This window comes from Mus caroli, chromosome 10 (assembly GCF_900094665.2).
Source record: "Mus caroli chromosome 10, CAROLI_EIJ_v1.1, whole genome shotgun sequence".
Taxonomy (NCBI): domain Eukaryota; kingdom Metazoa; phylum Chordata; class Mammalia; order Rodentia; family Muridae; genus Mus; species Mus caroli.
Window position 1 is genome coordinate 9,515,215 of NC_034579.1, and position 20,631 is coordinate 9,535,845.

Here is a 20,631-nt window from a genome sequence, read left to right on the forward strand (position 1 = left end):
CTCACTTTGTAGACCAGGCTGGCCTCGAACTCAGAAATCTGCCTGCCTCTGCCTCCCAAGTGCTGGGATTAAAGGCGTGTGCCACCACGCCCGGCTTATAACCCAGCTTTTTAAGTGGGTGCTAGCAACAGAACTTAGGTCTTCACGATTGTACTGCAATCACTTTACTGATTAGGCAATTTCCACAACCCTAAAATATACTTATTGTAAAAATTCAAATGGCCTTTTCACCACTAAGGTCGGTGTCATGAGTAAAATGACACTGACTATGGACAGGAGCTGTAGGTTTGGCTCATCGACCCCACCACATTTTCTCTCTATTTTTTTCTTCTCTGGACATAATGAACTTTCTGTATTCTTCTGAAATACATCTTTTAATTTACAAGGTAGAAGATGATCCACGTTGTTATATTCAGCAATACAAATGGGAATCACCCTTCAGACGAGAGACACTTCCAGTTCCTTCATCAAATTAATTTAATTCTACATCAGATTTCTTGTGAATGAACTGTAAGCTTTGCTGATTGCTCCACAAAAACAAGTCTCTCTATATCCTTAAAATGTCCACAAAGGGTTACTTACTTAATATGAATTGAATGAAGCTTGTGAATTGTATATTATTGAACATATTAGACAAAATACAAACTTCTCGTTGATGTTATTAAAGTCAGAGCTTTACAGGGCAAGAACTGTATTTAAAAGAAAAATATAACCCTTAAATATAATTTTAGTCACTTCTCTCATATGCCTACCATGCTTCATTTTTTTTTTTTTTTTGGTAAAAGTTACTCCTATAACAAATTAAATTTATTCATTTTACTTTAGGAGTGTTTTGCCTACATTTTCTGTTTGTACCCCATGTGTGAGTTTGGTGTCCATTAAGGTCCAAAGAAGGCATTGAATGGCGTGGGTCTGAAGTTGAAGATGACTGTGATCTTCCATGGGAATGATGGGAATTGAACCTGGGTCTTCTGCAAGAGCACCAAGTGCTCTCTCAAATGCTAAACTATCTCTCTAGGGCCCTACTTCCCGTGCTTCATTTCTTAAACGCAGTTTTTTCAAACACACACACTCACACACACACATAGACACACACCACACACAAAAATCCCAAAGGTTTTCATTCTTAAGGAAAATGTCATTTCTTTGAAGGGAATATTAGTTTTACCATTTAAGGATGTTGTACAACAAGGTGACAGTGATGTCTAAGAAGGGAATTGCTGATTGCAGTTAGGCAACTTAAGTAAACAGCGTTTTACGATCTGGGAATTCTTGATACCAGGAACTGGCTTTGAATATTTTTCCCATGCCTGATGTGATACTTCTAAAGTGGGAAAGGGATGGAGGTGACTGCCATGATGTAGCCTCGGAGTTTTTGCAGAGTGGTACAGGATTAAGGGTATGTCTTGAAGTTGGTACTTAAATATTCAGTGAGGTGTCTGTCCACTTAAGGCACAACATTTCCTTTATTTGTTGATTAATTAGCAGACTAACAGTACAGTATGCTGTAAATGGTTTGGGACATTGGGATGGATTGAAGGGTTCCCACGGAGGAAGTGACAGAGCTCTTGGTCAGTGTCTTACATCAGAATGGAGGGGTGCTGCCTCAGACAGCCACAGGGAAACATGTGAAAAGCACTGCATCAATATACATGCTTTAAAGGTGGTGGGCACTGCAGAAAAATGCCTAGCTGGCTGGTGTGGCCTGGACGTTGTATGGATTAGCTGAGAGGAGGAAAGGAGAAGCAGAACTAACAACTGTGGTAGCACTGCTCTGCTGAGCCACTGACTGGGATAAAACAAACTGGGCTTCCCCATATGTGCTCTGTGGTTCCGTCTATCTTTATGCTGCTTGATGTGTTTCCATGTGGGTGGATTTTGTTGTGTCTTGTTTTGTTTTACTTAAAAATTTTATTTATCTATTGTGTGTTTATGTTCACAAGCACACTGCCACAGCACACATGTGGAGGTCAGAGGAAAACTTGTGGCAGTAGATTGTATGGATCCCGGGGATTGTATTCGAGTTGTCAGATCTGGTGGCAGTGCCTTAACTTGCTGGGCCATCTTACTGACTCCGCATAGGTATTTTGAATAGATGAAAATATATTTACAAACTTTTGAAATATATATGATATATTAACATATATTTAGGTATTTTCAACAAATGAAAATACATTTATAAACTTTTGAAATGTATGTATATATATTTATTAACACACATATATTAATATACATGCTAAAAACCTAAATCAATGGGTATATGAAGAATAAAGATGCCCACAGTAGAGTATAGATGGAAGACATGTAGTTAGTTGACCTCTGTAAATTTTCACCATTTTTTGTAGGTTTAAAAACTTTCACAGTTAATTGTCAAAGGAAAAGATTCAGAACTCAGTGGCCTGGGTTACTTATTTTTTCCTCGGTGGAAAATATATTTGAAATGACGTAACCGAACATGAGAGCAATGCGTTCTGCCTCAGGTCCTTATGGGAAAGCACACAGCACTTTTCCTGATCAGCCAGAGCTGGCTTCTCTGGCTGTCAAAGGTAAGGGATATGATACTAAGACATCCGGTTTGTCCCATGTCATTACAGAGTAGCTACTGGTGTTTACTGTCACCCCACCCATGGTTATGAAAGTGGTAGGCCTGGATTAAAGAACTGTTGACTACTTTATGCCTTGACTCCCTTTCTCAGCCGCTAAAACCCATATTGTATCCCAGCGTTTTCTGGTGTCTTCATTTAGATATCCTTGCTACTTTTGAACAGCAACTGGAGATGAATACCTGAGCAGAAAGAGGAAAATACAGCAGAGTGCAGAGGCAAGGGACTAAACGAAGTGCTTGTGGGCTAAGCTCAGTGGAAAGAGCCTCCCCAGCCCTGACTGCTTCCCTTGGCCTGTAGCAGGGGATTGGGAGCCAGTTATCTGCCTCTCCAGACTGGAAATGGACCTCCTGTTTCCAGAATCAACATGAACTTAGAAGGAAGTAAAACAGGGCTAGAGTCAAGACGAAGTTGACTTTGGTCCTTCAATCCTTCCCGAACCTCCAGGAAAACAGAGGGTACAAAAGCCAACACAGCATTTAAGATCAACATGCAATAAATTTCCGGATCCATGAAAGAGTTCCTCAAATAACTAAACTCCACTGTGGCTTGGCACATGAGTCCCCAAGGGCAGAATTACCCAGAATTTGCAAGGCCCTCTTTTCAAAGTATCTCTTCAGACATCCAGTAAGACATACCCTTTGTACACACAGGAGCTCACAGTCCACCTTTGAGCTTAAAGTTTAACTTAGTGAGCATGTCCCAGGAACTCGTCAGAGAAAACACTGACACCTAAGGGTTTTTGTTTTCCTGTCAAAATTAGCTTTGCTAAGGTAAAAACACACCCTTCTTTTGTAGCCACAAGCATTTTGTCTTTCAGACGGCATTTCTGTACATCAGCAGGCTCGTTGATGGGATCAACTCAAAGGATGCTTACAAATAAGCAGGAAAAGCACAGCGGGACAGATATGCTACAGAGAGGGTGGTTGGTCCTCCTTGTGCTGGTTAAATGTTCATCGTTGGGCTGTTTCAGTCATGGCAATAGTCCTACAAATATACTACAAGAGTCTTTCTTTCCTGTAGTAAAGAAAATATCTCATATTAGAGTGTGGGGTCATCCAGCAGGCTGACTGTGCTCTGCCAGCTTGGTTGAAAAGGATGGTCCCATGCCAGTGACTTACTGCTATTAGAGTGCTGCCCAGGGTTCTGAGCATTCCCATTCTTTAAGATTTCACAAAATACAAAGCTCTTTGGGAGTAAGGTTAACATCTAGAAGTTCAGCTAGACTCTGCCTTTAAGCTCACCGACGTTCATGGCCATCCTGCGAGAACAGCAGGGCAGGCTGTGTTTCTAGTGGGATCTCCCACACTTAGCCACCAGCAATCAGAATGGAAAAACAGAGTGGGGGAATGAATGGAGAACTCTTTAGGTTTCAAGAAACCACAAAGAATTCAAGAAAGGAGAGGAGTTATCACAACAGAGGAAAATGAAATGCCTTGCAAAACCCTTCTCGCCATAATTTTAAATCGGGACATTTGCTCAACCTAGCAACAAACTGTATTATTCATAACAATATAGGGATGTTTGATTGATTTCCTTGTGGATTCTGTCTCTGGCAGTTATTTGAGAAGACTGGAGCATTTGCTTTAATATTTGAGCAAAAGAACACATGGGATAAATTTCTTCCTGAAACATAATTACTATGAGTAGGGTTCCACTTTAGGGGACACCAGGCTTAAAGCCATAAAAATGAAATATGAAAACCAAGAACTTATTTTTTTAGATATGTAAGCATCTACCTAACGTATGTGACACACAGCAGCTGTGAGTTATGGTTTCCTCCTGTTGGACAGGCTGTCTCTGGGGCAACTTGTTATTGATCACCCGTGGGATCACAGTGCAGCTTCAGATACTCACGTTTTAAGATGTTTCTTTGCTCTAATTCTTCCGTTGTTGGCCTCTGGCTGAGTCTCCTACGAAGACAAAATGAAGAATATACACTACAGGTTACAAGATGAATACACCCCAAGTTACACATGAGATCCCTTGAGTGGAAGATATAAACAAAACAGCAAAGCTAGACTTTGTCATATCTTGAGAAATAAACCTAAAACTTTAAGCCTGTAAGCTAAATCTCGCCCTTCAATCTGTTCAGATGCTACCAAGAGTGGCTTAGACTATCTCCCCTTTACTCATCCTCGAGAGAGAGGCATCTGACTTTGGTTGAGTCCATGTCTACAGATCATGGCTTTCCTAGTAGCCAGGTGTGGGATGGGACATGAGCAGAGTGAGCTTTTAAAATTGCTTTTCACCCTTGCCATAGATAAGTGTGTGGTCCCTGATTTCCATGACCCTCTTGCACAGGCTACACTTGAACATGGTGTTATGAGCCAGCTTTGATCTTGGAGATGAAATTACCCAGGGGCATAAGAAATTAATAAAGCACAAGGAGTCTGGCTGTTAGGCCTCTGAGGAGAGAGAATGAGAAACTCCATCATGCTGGGTGGCCCAGCTTCCTCTAGACTGCCCAGTAAGAAAGAAATCAACATACATTGCTTGAATGCCTAGATCCCTGGCACGTTACAGCAGCTTAACCGATAGCTTACTTAATTAATGTACAGCACACTGGTGCCTCAAATCAGTTGCTGTTGAAAAGTTCACGCCAATGTTATGAGTTGCTCAATCTATGCTGCTCAGGGTTGAAGGGAAATCCTGTGTCAGGCCCTGCGAGTTATCTTAAGCTATGGGGCTCCCTCTTCCCTGCTGCTGAGATAAGCCAGGCTCATCCTGGATTAGTAGCTAACTGCTTTACATCAGGGCAGAAACTCCTTATAACTTTGTTTCTGGTCTTGTTCATGATAAATTTCTTGTTAATCATAGTGAAAGATTTCCTTGGAATGTATGCTGAGTTTGCATAGGTTATGATGAATATACACACAAAGGCAACTGACTTTAATGGACTATTTTCTAGACCTACCAAATTCTCAGTGGTAGGAACATGTCAAACCAGTGATCATTCAGAGCTTGCTCAGATTTTTCTTGAAGTTAGATCTCCATTGGGTCTACTTTGAAATTGAAATGAGTTACAGAGTCCACAAAAGACCCTAGGGAGCAACTGTAGCCGGGCAGCTGGAGTCTATACCCCAACTATATTGTGTGTTATGAGTGTGCATTGCCAGTGTACTGGAGTCTGTCATGCCCAGGTGTGCTAGCTATTCCTTTCCTACCTTCACCAACCAAAGAGCATACACGGATGGACTGAGGTCCCCCTGCATACACTTAACAGATGTGCAGCTCAGTCTCCATGTGCGTCCCCCAACAACTGGAGCAGGGGTTGTCTCTAAAGCTGTTGCCTGTCTGTGTCTAGCCCTGTAGAGACTTGATGTGCCAGGGGATGTGGGGGGGTGGTCACGGAGTTGCTCCCAGGGAGTGCCGACTTTCTCAGAGGAGAAGGGAGGACGGGGGAGGAACTCTGTGAGGTGGGACCAGAAGTGGGGCAGCGATGGAGATGTAAAATGGATAAATAAATATATTAGTGGAGGGAGAAAGAAGGAATGATCACCTAGGTTTTCAGATATGTGACTGGGAGATGACTTGTGAAGATTTTTGATATCTAATATGTTCATAACAAATTTAATACAAAATACATTTTAGAAAAGTTTTTAAAATTCTACAGTTGATTCAAATAGGACCTTGAAGGTTGTCTTGCAGGAAGAATGGAAGCCCTTGAGTTCTTTATCCACATGTGAGAGTATGTAGAAAAAGACTTGGCTGTTTGAAACAGATAACTGTGAGAATAGTCACCTCTACCTTTTCTTCCTACTCTCAAAGTTTCTGGTACTGTGTTGATTATGACTGTGTCTGGAATCTTTAAAACAATTCAGCAAGGTAGCTGCCAGTTCCCAACTTGAAGATGAAGAAAGAGATGAACGAACTTGCTTAAACTAAACCATGAGCAAATGCTGGGGTCAGGTTCTGCTCCTGCCTTATTTGACTTAAAAGTGTGTTGTCTAAGTTCTAGTTGTAGGTAGAATCCTGAGCAAGACGGATGAGATGTGCTGTGTCTGCTGAAAAACAATTCTTTAACATTTATAAACTATTAAGAACAAACTTTACTGCATTAAGAAAAATTAAGGTTACAGATCATGTGTGTACTTAACAAAGATATTAAGTATTTGGAGGGCACCACTGGGAAACTAGCTCATAAAAGATACAGGTGGTACCCATAATGGATGGTTAGAACTGGTCTCCATCCATTCTGATCTATGCCCACACTTCACTTCCTGTGCTTCCCATCTGCAAGGAATCCTTGATGAAACAGATAGAAGTCTGATGTCTCACACTGCTGTTTTTGATTTTTTTTTTTTTTTAGTTTGTTCTTTAATCTCTTTCCATATTAGTGCCCTGGTCTTGTCCACTTGGTTTGTTTTAAATTGTCCCTGTTACAAACAGTCCCATCATACACATCTTTATAAGACACCCTTTAAAGAATTATATTAGATACTCTCCTTCTTACATATGCCTCCAAGATGGAATTATTATGCAAAGAAATGGCTTATTATAGCACTAAACTTCAAAAATATCAATCAAGAACAATGTATGCTGATTTTCAGTAAACTCAGGTTTAATTTTTAGTTGTGTTTCTGCTAGTTTAATAGGTGTATGCAATTTAAGTTAAAATTAAACATGGAACTTTACTGGATGCTTGGTGTGGTCCAGGTAGTAAAAGCCTTAACTATAAGAACTCCGTTTTATAGGTGACATCAAACATTGGGAATCTTCTATCTTATTGTAGATATGTTTCTGCCAGTAGTTTTTTTCAGTTCTAAATAAGACCACATTAATTAATTAATTAATTAATTAATTAATATTAATTATTTCATTCATTCGTTTGTTTGCAGTGCTTATGATCAAACCCAGGGTCTTACATTTGCTAAGCTACCACTTTACTACTGGGCTCCACCCTAGCCCAGACTTGCTGACTGTGACTAGTTCTTCCCCTCACTATTAGGCATATCACAGCCTCAAACATCTTCAAAATGTCCTTCACTCCATCTCAGTGGATGATCTTTGCCCTTCCTTTAGCTCACGTTGGAAGAGGCGATCCTTGTCTTGTTTCCTTTCATAAGATCAAAACCCCATCAAATGATCTGACTCTATCCAATACACCTACTTTCCTTCAAAGTTCATGATAGTGGCACAGCTACTCAGCCTGTCTAATGAATTTTTCTCACTGCTAAAATGTTTGCTGTCTCTCTAAATTCATTCCATCCACTGTGGTTGTCTGCCCAGGAAGTGTTTGGAGCCTCAGGTAAAGGAAACAGTTGGTTATTTAAAATGGCTTTTGAGAACCCAGTGACTGCCTCCTCTCCTACTTTCTGTCCTCCCCTCTCCTGTGCTAGTGACAGTTATTACTGTGATGCTGGGGTTGACTGACTAACCTTAGGTTTTTTTTTTTGAACTTGCAGAAGTTATTCTGTAGTAGTTTTGTTTTCTCACATTTTAGGCATAGAATTACAAACAATAGCATTTTGGTCCTATAATTTATATTTTTTCCACTACAAATAACTATGGCTAGACATTTAGAATAGAAAGAGTAGGGAAACTTTGCTCATTTAAAAATGATTTTTGGTTTTATTTAGGTGCTAACATATTTAGTATAATTTATGAAACCTTTAATTTTCGTTTGTTTCAGGCCTTTGTAATATAATACAATTTTTACCCCGGGTGCTGACGATGGAATCCCGGTCTCCATGCCTGCACAGCACACCCTTGCCAACTGAGTGATTATCCTTGCACCCTGGTTCACTTCTTAAAAAATCATTTACTATGATAAACTGTACTAATATTCTTTGCTTTGAAGGAGTTTATCTTATTTTGCTATCATTTTATATGCATTATTATTCAGCGATTAAAAAATTTCACAGCCAGGTGTGGTGGTGCACGCTTTTAATCCCAGAACTCGGGAGGCAGAGGCAGGCGAATTTCTGAGTTCGAGGCCAGCCTGGTCTACAGAGTGAGTTCCAGGACAGCCAGGGCTACAACCGAAAAACCCTGTCTCGGTGGCGCAGGCTTTTAATCCCAGCACTTGGGAGGCAGAAGCAGGTGGATTTCTGAGTTCAAGGCCAGCCTGGTCTACAAAGTGAGTTCCAGGACAGCCAGGGCTATACAGAGAAACCCTGTCTCGAAAAAACAAAAAAACAAAAACAAAAACAAATTTCACAGCTAAACATAAACAAAGACAATAAAATAATGAAACACATTGGTCACAGACTCTCCTGCATATGGGGTAGAGGGGATGGTATAAAAGAAATCCATCAGCAATGATCAGTGCTCCTGTCCTGCTTCTGTCACAAAGGAACTGCACAGTGTCCAGCAGTCCCCTTTCTCTCCCCCAGCCCCCAGAGAGGCCCCTGGCTGTACTTGTTAAAAAGACAAATGTGACATGAAGTGCCTTTGACTTCTGCTAGCTCCTTCCTGAGACAGGAAACGGTCAAGGCTTAGGGCTGAGGTGAAAACACTCCAGTGGGAAGACTCCTGGAGTCCTAGGGGGAGTCGAAAGTGCTGGGCATTCCCAGGCCTCCTCTGGGATTCCTTAGGAGGGTGACCCTTCTTCCCTTCAGATAGGAGCCTCAGCTGCTGTCACTAAAAGTCACCCTTTTGGCAGAGAAGGGCCTTAGGGGATTCTTTTCCTGTGGAGAATGGCCCTGGTACAGACCTTCCCACAGGATCATATACGCCTCTAAACAAGGGCAGCAACTTCTTCCCATCTTTACATCCTGATCTGGTTCCCTCCTCCCAGTGATATGCCCTGAGGCATGTACAAGTGGGAAAAAAACTGCAGAAAATGGTGACACTTGAGTATGCTTAAGCTGGCATCAGAAAAAAAGAGCTTTGGTGGGAAGGAATTAACCTCTATTATAAAAGACCAGTTAAACAAACTTCTGAAGGTGTGTGTGGCAAAACTGTAAGGCCTACGGTACAGGAGGGCAGGGGGGAAGGGAGCCGTGATGCCCAGTGGTCCAATCGTTCTAAGCTAGAGGGCTGAGTGTGGACAGAGGGCTATGCTTGCTTACCTGACTAGGACAAGGCTAGGCCAGGCGTGGCCTGTCTCCAGTCTCACAGCCCACATGATGGAATCTCATAATTGTCACATAGAAATCCCAGTGAGTCCTCAGATTAGAACATATGGTGGACAGGCTGCTGCCTGCAGGCCAAACCCTTCATGCCATTCCTCCTTTGGTAAACACATTTTATTAAAGTACTCCTGGGCTCATCTGTTTATATATTATTCACATGTTTTCTACAATGTCACAGTTGAATAACTGAAATGGAGAGCAGCCATCCACCCAAGCCTAAGCATTCACAACTGGTTCTTTGCTGGGAAAGTATACTGATATCTGAGCTAGATTTTGGAGATCTTAAAGGTACTGGACAACTGACCAAAGGGTAAATTCTGTGAATGGCTCGCCATTTGAGACCCAAGCCTGGTGAATTCACCAAGACCCCTGGCAGGTAGGAGACTTTGGGAAGAACAGGACCCAGTCACTGCTGCGCTCACATCCCAGCAAGTACCTGACCAGCTTGGTTCCAATCTGTTGTCGCAGCTCCTGCCTTTCTTCTTCAGATGTTCGCTGCAGGATGTTTTTATCCTCCAGTTCTTTCTTGGACGGTCTGTTGCCAAGTTTGATGGCAAGTGTATCCCTTCGTCTTATCTTGCTTGCCAGTGCACCTGAGGGTTGAAAAGGGCAGAAATACAGGTACATCCGTTTTAACCTTAGCAGGGCTTTGGTTACTCGTGGCTGGGCTTGAACAGGACCTAGGCCAAATATTTTACTTGCATGCAAGAGGGGAAACCTAATCAGTCAGAGGGCTGGGGTCGAGCTGGAGGTAGTTCATCTTGAAAAAGAACTGAAGGAATTTTCTTTTTTTAACTGTTCTGGGAAAGGGCAATCCCAAGACACCATGAGCAAGCTTGAAGTATCACCTCATCACTGGGATGGTGATAGCTGACGTTTATCCTGCTGATATGGTGGGCCACGGAAGTCAGTGATTGCACAATTCTGCTTTCTTTTCAAGTCAAAAGCTTATCCTCTCTCCTTTTTCTGTACAGTTAATCCTCAGCATCCTCCCCCCCCCCCCAGGCTTTGTGCTGGCAGAGAGCCTACCCTATACACAAATGCTTTAACCCTCAGTCACTCAAGCATCCTTAAACTCCCAGCAGAGAGTAGCTATCAGATGGATACTAGTGAAGGGAAATTTAACAAATTTCTATTGAATCATTAATATACTAATCACTTTTAGTCATCTATAAATTCAATCCCACATTGAATTCCTCCCAAGTCACACTCCTCCTAAGTTAAAAGCAAAGCAAAATGCAAAACAAAAAGCATAATCAAACACCATTTGTAACAGTGCATTCCAGCCATCTAGTTAGGCACAGCCCTGGTCTTCATTCCCCTTTAGGATCCTTCCCTTCTAGAGGTCACCCTAGCTTAGTGATAGTGGACAAGTCAGGTTGCTGAACTTCAACAAAGGGTTTGTCCTGCTTGACTCATTCCTCTCTCTTCAAGCTATACTATAAAATGAGCGAGATTCTCTAATATTTCCAGTAAGCCAAGGAATTCCCACATTTCTGACATTCTTCAAGAATAGGACGAATGCCTACCTTTGACTTTCCTGGGAAAAGCCTCTGTTCTTAGGAAGTTTAGATTGTTTGTATCATGACAAGAATTCAGTCTAACTGATTGATGAAGGTGTGAGATACCTAAGCAGTATCCTCTTCTGGAAAAAAAAATTGTCGCCATGAACTAAACTTTGGGACAAACACATTTTGTATTTTCTTGCAGGACTGGGAACTGAACCCATGACATGTTGCTATCCTCCAAGACTGTCTTTACTTTTTAGCTTGAGAAATGGTCTCATGAAGTTGCCCAGGCTAGTCTTGAATGTCCTGTCTAGTCAAGGCTTGTCTTGATCTTCCTATAGACTTACTCCATCCTTCCATGTAGCTGGGATTAAAGGTCTGTATCACCAGTTCTAACTAGGATAGATCTATTTCATCTAATTTGAGAGAAGAGAGTGCATAGCAGGTAGCTCTCCTCCTACTATGCATGTTGCTTACTCCTCCATCTCTTGGAAATAGTCTTACTTTCTCCACTGCTGTCATCATCATCATCTTCTTCATCATCATCATCAGTGTACAAGATGGGTCCATCGGAGTCAGAGTCGTTGGCTTGGTACTCTCTTGGGGCCTCATCTTCTGGGGCACTGAAGGATTCTGACGAGTCTCCCATCTGCCCAGGGGTCAGCAACTGTGGTCCAGCCTTTCCCAGCTCATCTTTGGTTGTAAAACTGTCAAGGGCAGAAAAGCACAGGGTGATGTGAAGTTGAGAGCAATTTTTAAGAATACCAACGCAACGAAAAGCATGCTAGCTAGCATCATGAATATCCTTCATGGGAAAGGGAGAAATGCAACATGGAAGTGCTCTGTCCCATTATTTAGTTATGAAGGTTAAATATTTCTTGTTTGCAAAGTGAGAAAGTATCACTGTGTGATAGCTAACACATTAAGTGCATAAGCAGTGCGAAGCCATACTTAGTCCATTATTGTCCATAAACAATAGAGGAAAAAGTAGTGGATTAAGGCAGATGGAGAAGGGTTAGCTTACTTAGTAAAGTGTTTGCTGTGAAAGTCTGAATACTTAAGAGCTCAGTCCCTAGAACTCACATTAAAAACTTATAGCTGAGGTAGTGCCTACATATACTTTCCATGCCTGGGAGGCAGGGCCAGGCAGACAGGCAGATTTCTGGGGCTCATTTGCCAACCATCATTGCCTACAAGGCCAGTAAGAAACCCTGAGTCTACAAATGGATGACATCTGAGGAAAGACACCTGAGGCTGGCCCATGATCTTCACATATACATGCACATGTACACGGACACCATCCTACACACACACACACACAGGCACATGTACACACACACACACACACACACACACACACGAGGCACAGGCACACACACATACAGGCACACACACACACACAGAGGCACAGGCACATACACACACACACACAGGCACACACACACAGGCACACATACACACAGGCACACACACACACATACACACAGGCACACACACACACACACACACACACACACACACACACACACACGTACACAGGCACAACAGTGAGTCAGAAGCACCACAATACTTGATTCTGTCTGTGCTTCTTGTTTGCTCTTTGAGTCTGAATGCCAAGCCTCTGCTTCTTCATGTTTCTGGAGCATTCAGTTGACCTCCTTACCCTACTCCCCTGTTCTCACAGTGATCCAAACATGACTCTGTTGCAGAGCTTAGCATCCCTGAAATGTCTGTTTTCTAACTCCTACCACGTCTTTGACAAATAGGATTCATAGTTCTCTGCATCTCAACATCCAGAAGGGTGTAACGTAGGAAAACATATATTTTATTAATATTGGAAGAGATCCCATTTTCTTTCTAGCCAGTGAGTCAACACACAAAAACCCTAAATCCTCTCTGTGCTTTAATTTCTTCATGTATAAAGCTTCTAGTCTTACAGGGCGAAGATGCAGAGTGTGAGATGGGAGGAAGCTTTAGATAAAGGAAATAAATACCCTGGTGGATAATAGCACTTCGTCGTTTAAATAGGTAAAGGTCTCTCCAGTGCTCGCCCACTCTCAAAGACTATGCATGGGGCAGTGAAAATAGTTAATTTCAAAAACAGTGTAATCATTGTTGTAAGACACAAAAAAAACCCTCCCTCCCCCAGGACTTTCTGATATAAGTAGATGAATTCACATCTGGATGTCATACTTCTGAAAGAACACACAGTGAAAAACGTGTCTATTGTTCTCACAGACAGACAAACAAACAAACAAACAAACAAACAAAAAACCCAACCTCTAATTCTTCCCTAAGAAACAACACAATCTGAAAGTGCCTTCACTAACTCACACTGGCAGACTTCATTAGGACAAAAGGCATTTAAATTCAATTTTGTGGTTTTAAGGCCAGGCACTTCTAAGACTCTCCTTTTTTTTTTTTACTTAGAAAAACCCAACAGTCTAAATTGTTCTCAAAGAGATATATGAAATCTTACTTGACTGCGTGTATGCATGGGTTCACTAATTTTGAATGTCTTCCTCTGCTAGTTTTACTATTTAAGATATGGCCTCTCACTGAACCCAGAACTTAACATTCCAGCTAGACTGGTGCCAGTAAGTTATGGGGAACATGCTGGCCATTGCTGTCTTCCAGGCTTCCACACTGGAGATGTTACATATATGCACTGCTATGCCTTCCTATTACATGGTGTTTGGGCTAAGTGAAGGTCTTCATGCTTACTCAGTAAGCACTTTATGCACTGAGCTGTCTCTCATGTACCTGGAATCTCATTTAAAATTATGTGACATATAAAAGTAACCCAAAATTCTTAAGGGCACCATTTGGTGGCATTTAGGGTCATTTACCTTGCTGTGCCATTACCATTCCACGTCTCCAGAACTTTTGCATCTCTCTAACCTGAAGCTATGTCCCATTAACTAATAGCTCCCCACAGTTCCTACCCTCAGAAATCACCATTCTCGTCTCCGTATCTGTGATACTGGCTAGTTTTCCAACCTCATATAAGTAGAATTGTTCACGGGATGTACCTTATGTCACCTAACACGATGTCAGGTATATCCATGTCACGGCAGTGGTAGAACTCCCTTCCTCTGGAAGGTTAGATGATGATGGTATGTGTGTGTGTGTTTGCAGTGCTGTTGTTACTCATCCCTGAGCCAATGCAAAGTGGGGGCTTTTTTACCTTTTGGGGACTCTGTATACACTGGTGTTCAAATCCACTCCCCACTTCCAGTTCTTTGAACTTGCTGAATTGCTGAATTATACAGTAATCCTATATTCACTTCTTTGGAGATAACACACAATGAAGTGTCATTGCAAATAAAGGAAGATTTATTCATAAGGACAAGCTTTCCATAGTCTAGAATTTTGCTGATTGCTGCAGAAAGCTATTCTATTTTGAAGAGACTATCACTTTGGGGTCTACACTATGTTAATTAATAATACCCTTTGCATATGTAGAACAAGGTACTTCAGGGCTCAATCCTGGTACTTGTGCTATTAGTCACTAATCTACTGTATTAATTAGTTTAACCTTACCACTGGTGTAGTATTCTGCAATCTACTGTATTAATTAGTTTAACTTTACCACTGGTAGAGTATTCTGTAGTTTGCAGGGTTCAGCAACATTTACTTACAACTCATAACTATTTAAGACTATAAGGTAGTTATTTACAATGTGGATTCAAGAAAGGCCATAAGCCAGTAGCCCACCCAACCTGGCCAGTGCAGTTGGGGATCCAGACTGAGATTGTGAGTCTACTTACTAAACGTTATATTTTATCATTATAATTAGTCAGTATTAAATATGTGCCTGTCTGCATTGGTCACCTCACACCTTGCCTCCTCTGGTTTCTGAGAACACTGGACAACATAGCACATTCCATAAATTTTTGTGGAATGGGCCCAACAAGTCATTTTTCCAACATGACCTCAAATGGGCCATGTTTTTCTGCTCCATGTTATAGAGATGTCTGTGTTATGGATCAAGCTGTAAATGAAGAGAAACAGACTGAACAGCAGCCTGTGTGACAGGAAGAGATGTAGATATTTTTATATACAACCACTAGCCCTTTTCAAGTTCTGATACTTGTATCCCAAACAGAAGGCTTTTCATGCTATGACAGAGTCTTCACACGTTGGGTGACTAAATATAACCCAGGGAAAGTTCTAGGGAAAGCAAGTAAGCGAGAGCCAAAAACTCCAATTCAAATTCCACTTGAAAGAGAGAGAGTCTGGGAGGAGACTGTGTCTTCCAAGCTCATTAAATCAAGTGCAAACACAAACTACCCCCAAAGAAGGCATTATAATGTCAGTTTTCAAACTAAAAAAAAAAAAAAAAACCAAGAAGAAAATGAGTTCTAGGAAACTTGGAGAGTTAATCCTGGTTGAAAAGTAAATCTATGACAAACACCCCCAGTATCAACTGAGACCCAACCTTACTCCCAATAATCGCAGCACCGCTGGATATGGAAAACATCTGTTTTATTTCTTTATCTAAAATCTCTTCATGTGTCTGGGATAACTTGGACATTAAGTTTCTAGTATGTAGTATGGCTCTTAGTGCAATAAACACCCTCCCCAGAAGTTCATGGAAATGAACTGGAGAGTCAGGTCACCTATGGATCTGAGCTCTCTGAACTCTTACAACTGCCCAAAGGTTACCGTTCTCTTTAGCATACTGAACAGCAAACCCGTATACTCAACTCACTTTCCAAAATTGAGATCCCATCTTACACACATATTTCCTAAGCACACTGGTCAATATTGTGATTAAGATGAACTCTCTGGAACTAGCTCGCTTTGCTCACATTTATCCCCTCAGTGCCTACTGCATTGCCCAGCACCGAGCAAACAAACCCGAATTACACACTGAAAAATAAGAAGTTCAGTTTGAAGGCCTGACATAATGGCAATGCTGAGAAATTCTACAGTCAAAGGGAGGTGTGCTGTGGGCTTGCTGCAAGGCGCTGCTGTGTGGTCTTGGATGTGTCCCTTGGAATTCAGGTCTTGAGAACTTTGTCATCAGTGCACTAGCACTGGACAGGCTGGCCTCCTGAAGACAACACTTTCATGAATAGATAAAATCCATTACAGAAAGGGCTCCTGGGATAGATATAGTTTTCACGCTTTCTCAGGCAAGCTACCTTCTGCAGTAGAGGTATCCTCATCCAATGCTGGTGTTTGATATAGGCTTCTCAGCCTCTAGAACTTTGAGTCAACACATGCACATTTACTATAAATTACCCTCTCTTGTGTAGTCTGTGACAGCATCATCAAACAGGCTAATAGAGATAGCACCCCATTTATCTCAGTGTCCTCTGCCTCCATAGCCTTTATTAAAATGTCAGGCAGATAATTTGTACTTTGATATTTATTTATATTCCCTTGCTTTTCCTTCAAATGAGGCTTCTCTGAATGATAAGAAATAAGGAACCAATGAACTGTTAGAAAAAAAAAAGGAGCAGAAGTTGATACAATTATTTTGGAAGACAGAATATTGTCCCAGGCCTGGAGTTTGGTATGAAGTTCTAGCATTGGCCTCTCATTTGGCCACTGCTAGCCTGGAAATAACACTAAGTCAACAGTTTAAATGCTCTCCGCTGTAGGGTTTCAAATAAAAATATTAAATTTATAAAGTAGGCATATTCTAGAGAAAACTTATGTGAATTAAGTGTTAATGGATAGCTCCTGACATGGATCAAGTAATCAATAAATGAAGGTTTCTATTAACAAAAATTAAATAATTAAAGTGTCTTGATCAAAGCCACACTAATCATGTAGTGGGTATTTTAACGGACTTAACGTGACAAATTTTCAGAAAGGGATCTGGTTAAATGATTCCAAGATTGAAAAAAAATATTTTTAGAAACAGGAAGAGGTTGGAATTTAGATATGAGTCTCCCCTAGACAGAACTGACCACTGCATCAGCAGCATTTATACGCCCTGATGCTCTGCTAGCCACACATCTATGAGTCTAACTCAACTTTAATAGCATATTTATAGGACTCAGTGAGTGACATCAGTAAAGGAGAGAAAAGATCCCTAGTGAGCTCCAGGTTTCTGACCTAGGCAGCTGAACGACGATGGGTCACTAACCTGTAGGGGTAAGATCAAGTTCCTTGGTCTAGCTTATTCGGGTGTTAGTTACTTACTTAGTTTGTTTTTAGCAAAACTAAGATTGACCACTATAGTGTCTTCTGTTCTAATCTACAAAATCCACCATCAGAGGCACTCCATCTTCAGCTCTACTGAAGCAGGCTGACCTTCCCTTTAGGCACGTTAGCTCACTCTTCCATTATCACTAGGAACTCAGTGAACATGCATTGCAGCCCTATAGCACATTAGACTCCATACTGGCTTCTAAGAACATAGAAATAAATAGCACATGCTGGCTAGTTCTACCCTATGTGTAGGAAAAATTTTCTAAACAAAATAGTTACTTCTAGTTCCATCAAGAAGTGTTAGAAGATTTCACAGGAGAAATTAGATTCCAGTGAAGGATTCATAAGGAAGGGTTCATTCTACTCTTGGTATACGTGGAGCCAGAATTTTAGACTGCTTTACTCTTGGTCTTAATTTTCCTAGGGAAGAAAGCTAAGTTGGTACATTGAGATGAAGTTGAGCAAGAATGTATGGGCGATCTGGGACCAAATGATAAAAGGTTTAAAACAAGTATCCAACAGATAAAGAATGAAGTCACCTAGGTAGAAGAAAGAGAAGGATGAACCATGTTGATTGAGGGTCTAAACATCCTTGGAAGGCATGAGCCAAAGCATATTTGTCAGCATCGTCATTACAATTTTCCACACAGCCCATGTAACTCCACAGTCAGGGCTCAGGAAAACCAATGGTGAGAGCACAGGTGTGCTACCCTACCTACCATCAGCAGGGTTAAAGCCGATGGGAGCAGCCTGTGCTCCTTTATTCCAATAGACTGCTCTAGTGGCCTGCAATACTTAGACAGAATTCGAGGCCTGAGTCCCAACTCACCATTTTGCCTGTTCTCTGCTCCCACCTAAGCCAGTGCTTGAGTACGGAGAGGTTCTGTTCGATGGTTCTTCAGTCCAAAGGAGCTGACTTGTGTCTAAGGCAGAGACGGGCAGGGTAGGTCCATCACTGACTAGGACCATGGGAGTGTCCAAGGCAACAGTGCACTGATCTTCAGGGGGCAGAAGAAGGGCAGGTAGGGATGGTGGTGCTGTGCTAGGTGGCAGAGCGATGGCCACCTTGGATTTGCCTGTGGCCTGCTCCTCTGCTTCAGCAACAGTCTCCTCTGGTGTGAGGCTCTCTATCCCAGTGTCTGAGAGCTCTCTCTTAAGACTAGGCGTGTCAGAAGTGGTCGTGTTGGGGGACAGTCGGGACGCCACCGGCTGCTTGCTAATTTTTTTCTTGCCCCTTGTGGTCCCCACTAGGCCTGCTTTGCCAGCCAGTGACTCCTTGGGTGCTCTGGGACGAGAAGAGGTGGAGGAAGTGGACGGTGAGGCAGACACTTTGGAGCCAGTTGCTTTCTTCGGGTGAGAAGAACCAGCTAAAACAGACACATTTTTTTGCATTGAAAATCAAAGAAAGCAATAATTTTTAAGTGACTGATTTGCAATTGCCAAGGACATTTAAAACTCTCCCTTTGGAATACATTGGATCAATGAATATTTTAAAAATCAGTCAATAACGATGATGGTCTTGTTTTCTGACCTTCCCCCTACTGCCCCCAAGCCTCGAATGTTAGAGGCAGCAAATGACCTGCATGGTCAAACCTAAGGGCACAAAGCCTCCATCTTCTCTCTCTTCATCTTCACCTGAAACAGCCAAACAGGTCAGCAGCTCTTTGTCCTTTGAGTCCCACTTACAGACTCTAAAGAAAATACTTGGTCCTATGAAGGGACAGCCATTCTTGGCAAGCTGGCTGTGGGAAACATGTGAGCCTTTCCTAACGACATTCTTTGTGTCTTCCTGGGGATGGAGAGGTGGCCCATATTGAGAAGAAGCAGAGTGTATACTTACAGCCTTTTTCTGGGTCACAAGCAAATTAATTTCTTTCACTACCTTCCAAGTGTTAAACTCCAAGGCAATGTTCCCAATGCTCCAGGGAAGAAAGCCTGTCCTGATAGCCTATACTTCCTCATGTTATAGTAAGGAGGGACAAGGAGGGGACAGTCACAGTGCCCCCCTGCCCCATTCAAAACATCAAAATGAAAGGAAAAATGTTTGTTGTGATTATATGCATGAGTACAATCGGAATAATCTGAAGAGGAAGAATACCATTCCCAGCACTTGCACTTGTGAGCATGTATGTATGCGAATGAGTGTCTCTCTGTATGTGTGTGTGTGCATGCATGTGCGTGTATGTGTGCAAATGAGTGAGTGTGTGTGTGTGCGAGAATGCATGCATGTATGCACGTGTCTATCTGGTTCCTCACGTTAGTGTTCTTGATAGGGTCTTCCTATATTACTTAGTTTGGTTTTGAGCTTTTAGGCTCAAAGGATTGACTTGCTTGCTTCTACTTCTGCAGAAACTGAGACTGAGAGTGCATACCGCTTCACTCAACTTTCCCAGAATTCCTAGTCCAGAGCACCCAGACTACATGGTTATTTTGACTGTTTATGTCACTGGGCAAGTGACATAATGTACTGGGCAAGTCTTCAAAGGACTGCCAGGTCACCTGTGCTTACTTCTGGATAGAGCTGACTTCAACTAAGTCATTTCCGGGAAAAGCCAGTTAAGCAGCCATTCTCTTTGCCTTTAAAACACATGCTTATGTTTGAATTTTTCTTTATATCATCCTGGAAATCCAGTTAAACTCCCACGAGAATACTATTTTGTTTCATGGCCTTTCTGATCTGCATTTTCTCCAAAAATCTCTTCTGCTACAATGCTACGTATCTTACTTTTCCAAGAGAGAGCTAAAGTTTCTTTCACCTCACTATCAGAACTGTCTTGTTAGAGTTCCAGGGCCATCCCACACTGCACACAGATATCATGGTCACTTACCTCTGGATGCAGCTTTATTGAAGTCAGTGAGAGAGTTGAAATGAAGAACAAACACAGGAACAGACAATGAGACATATGACCTCATTAATTTTGATATGTAAAGAAGCCAGTCTTATTTAGTGTCAAGATTTGGGCTTTCAAGGAGTCTCTCTGGTTGTAGTAATTAGTATTTTAGATACACACAATTCCTCTTTGCCAAATCTGGGATTGTCTGCAGAGTTAATGAACCTTATAATCTCTCTCTGATTACAAGTTAAACTCATTAACTGTTCATTCTTAAAAAAAAGTCTAACCCCACTCTAAATTGATTTTTTTAAATAAAAAATACTCCAACACATTCAACTGTGCTTAAACACATTCAACTGTTTCCTAGTTAATCAGATTCCTTCTGCATATCAATACTAATGCTATCACTTTTAACATTTTTTTGAAAATTTTCTTCCTT

At 41.7% G+C, this 20,631-nt stretch overlaps 1 protein-coding gene across 9 annotated transcripts in view; it reads right to left on the bottom strand.

The window, feature by feature from the left end:
• Phactr2 (phosphatase and actin regulator 2) overlaps positions 1–20,631 on the bottom strand; it is a 259,681-nt gene that overhangs the window by 22,603 nt on the left and 216,447 nt on the right. For 6 of the 9 annotated variants that reach the window (XM_029482382.1, XM_029482383.1, XM_029482381.1 and 3 more), the window contains 4 exons: positions 18,188–18,725; positions 11,695–11,897; positions 10,119–10,275; positions 4,461–4,516 (listed from right to left, as the gene is read on the bottom strand). In XM_029482382.1, coding sequence (XP_029338242.1) covers positions 4,461–4,516; positions 10,119–10,275; positions 11,695–11,897; positions 18,188–18,725 — 954 coding nt within the window. Of the gene's footprint in view, positions 1–4,460; positions 4,517–10,118; positions 10,276–11,694; positions 11,898–18,187; positions 18,726–20,186; positions 20,199–20,631 lie in introns of all 9 variants that reach the window. The other 3 variants (XM_029482385.1, XM_029482379.1, XM_029482384.1) reach the window with 1 other exon arrangement.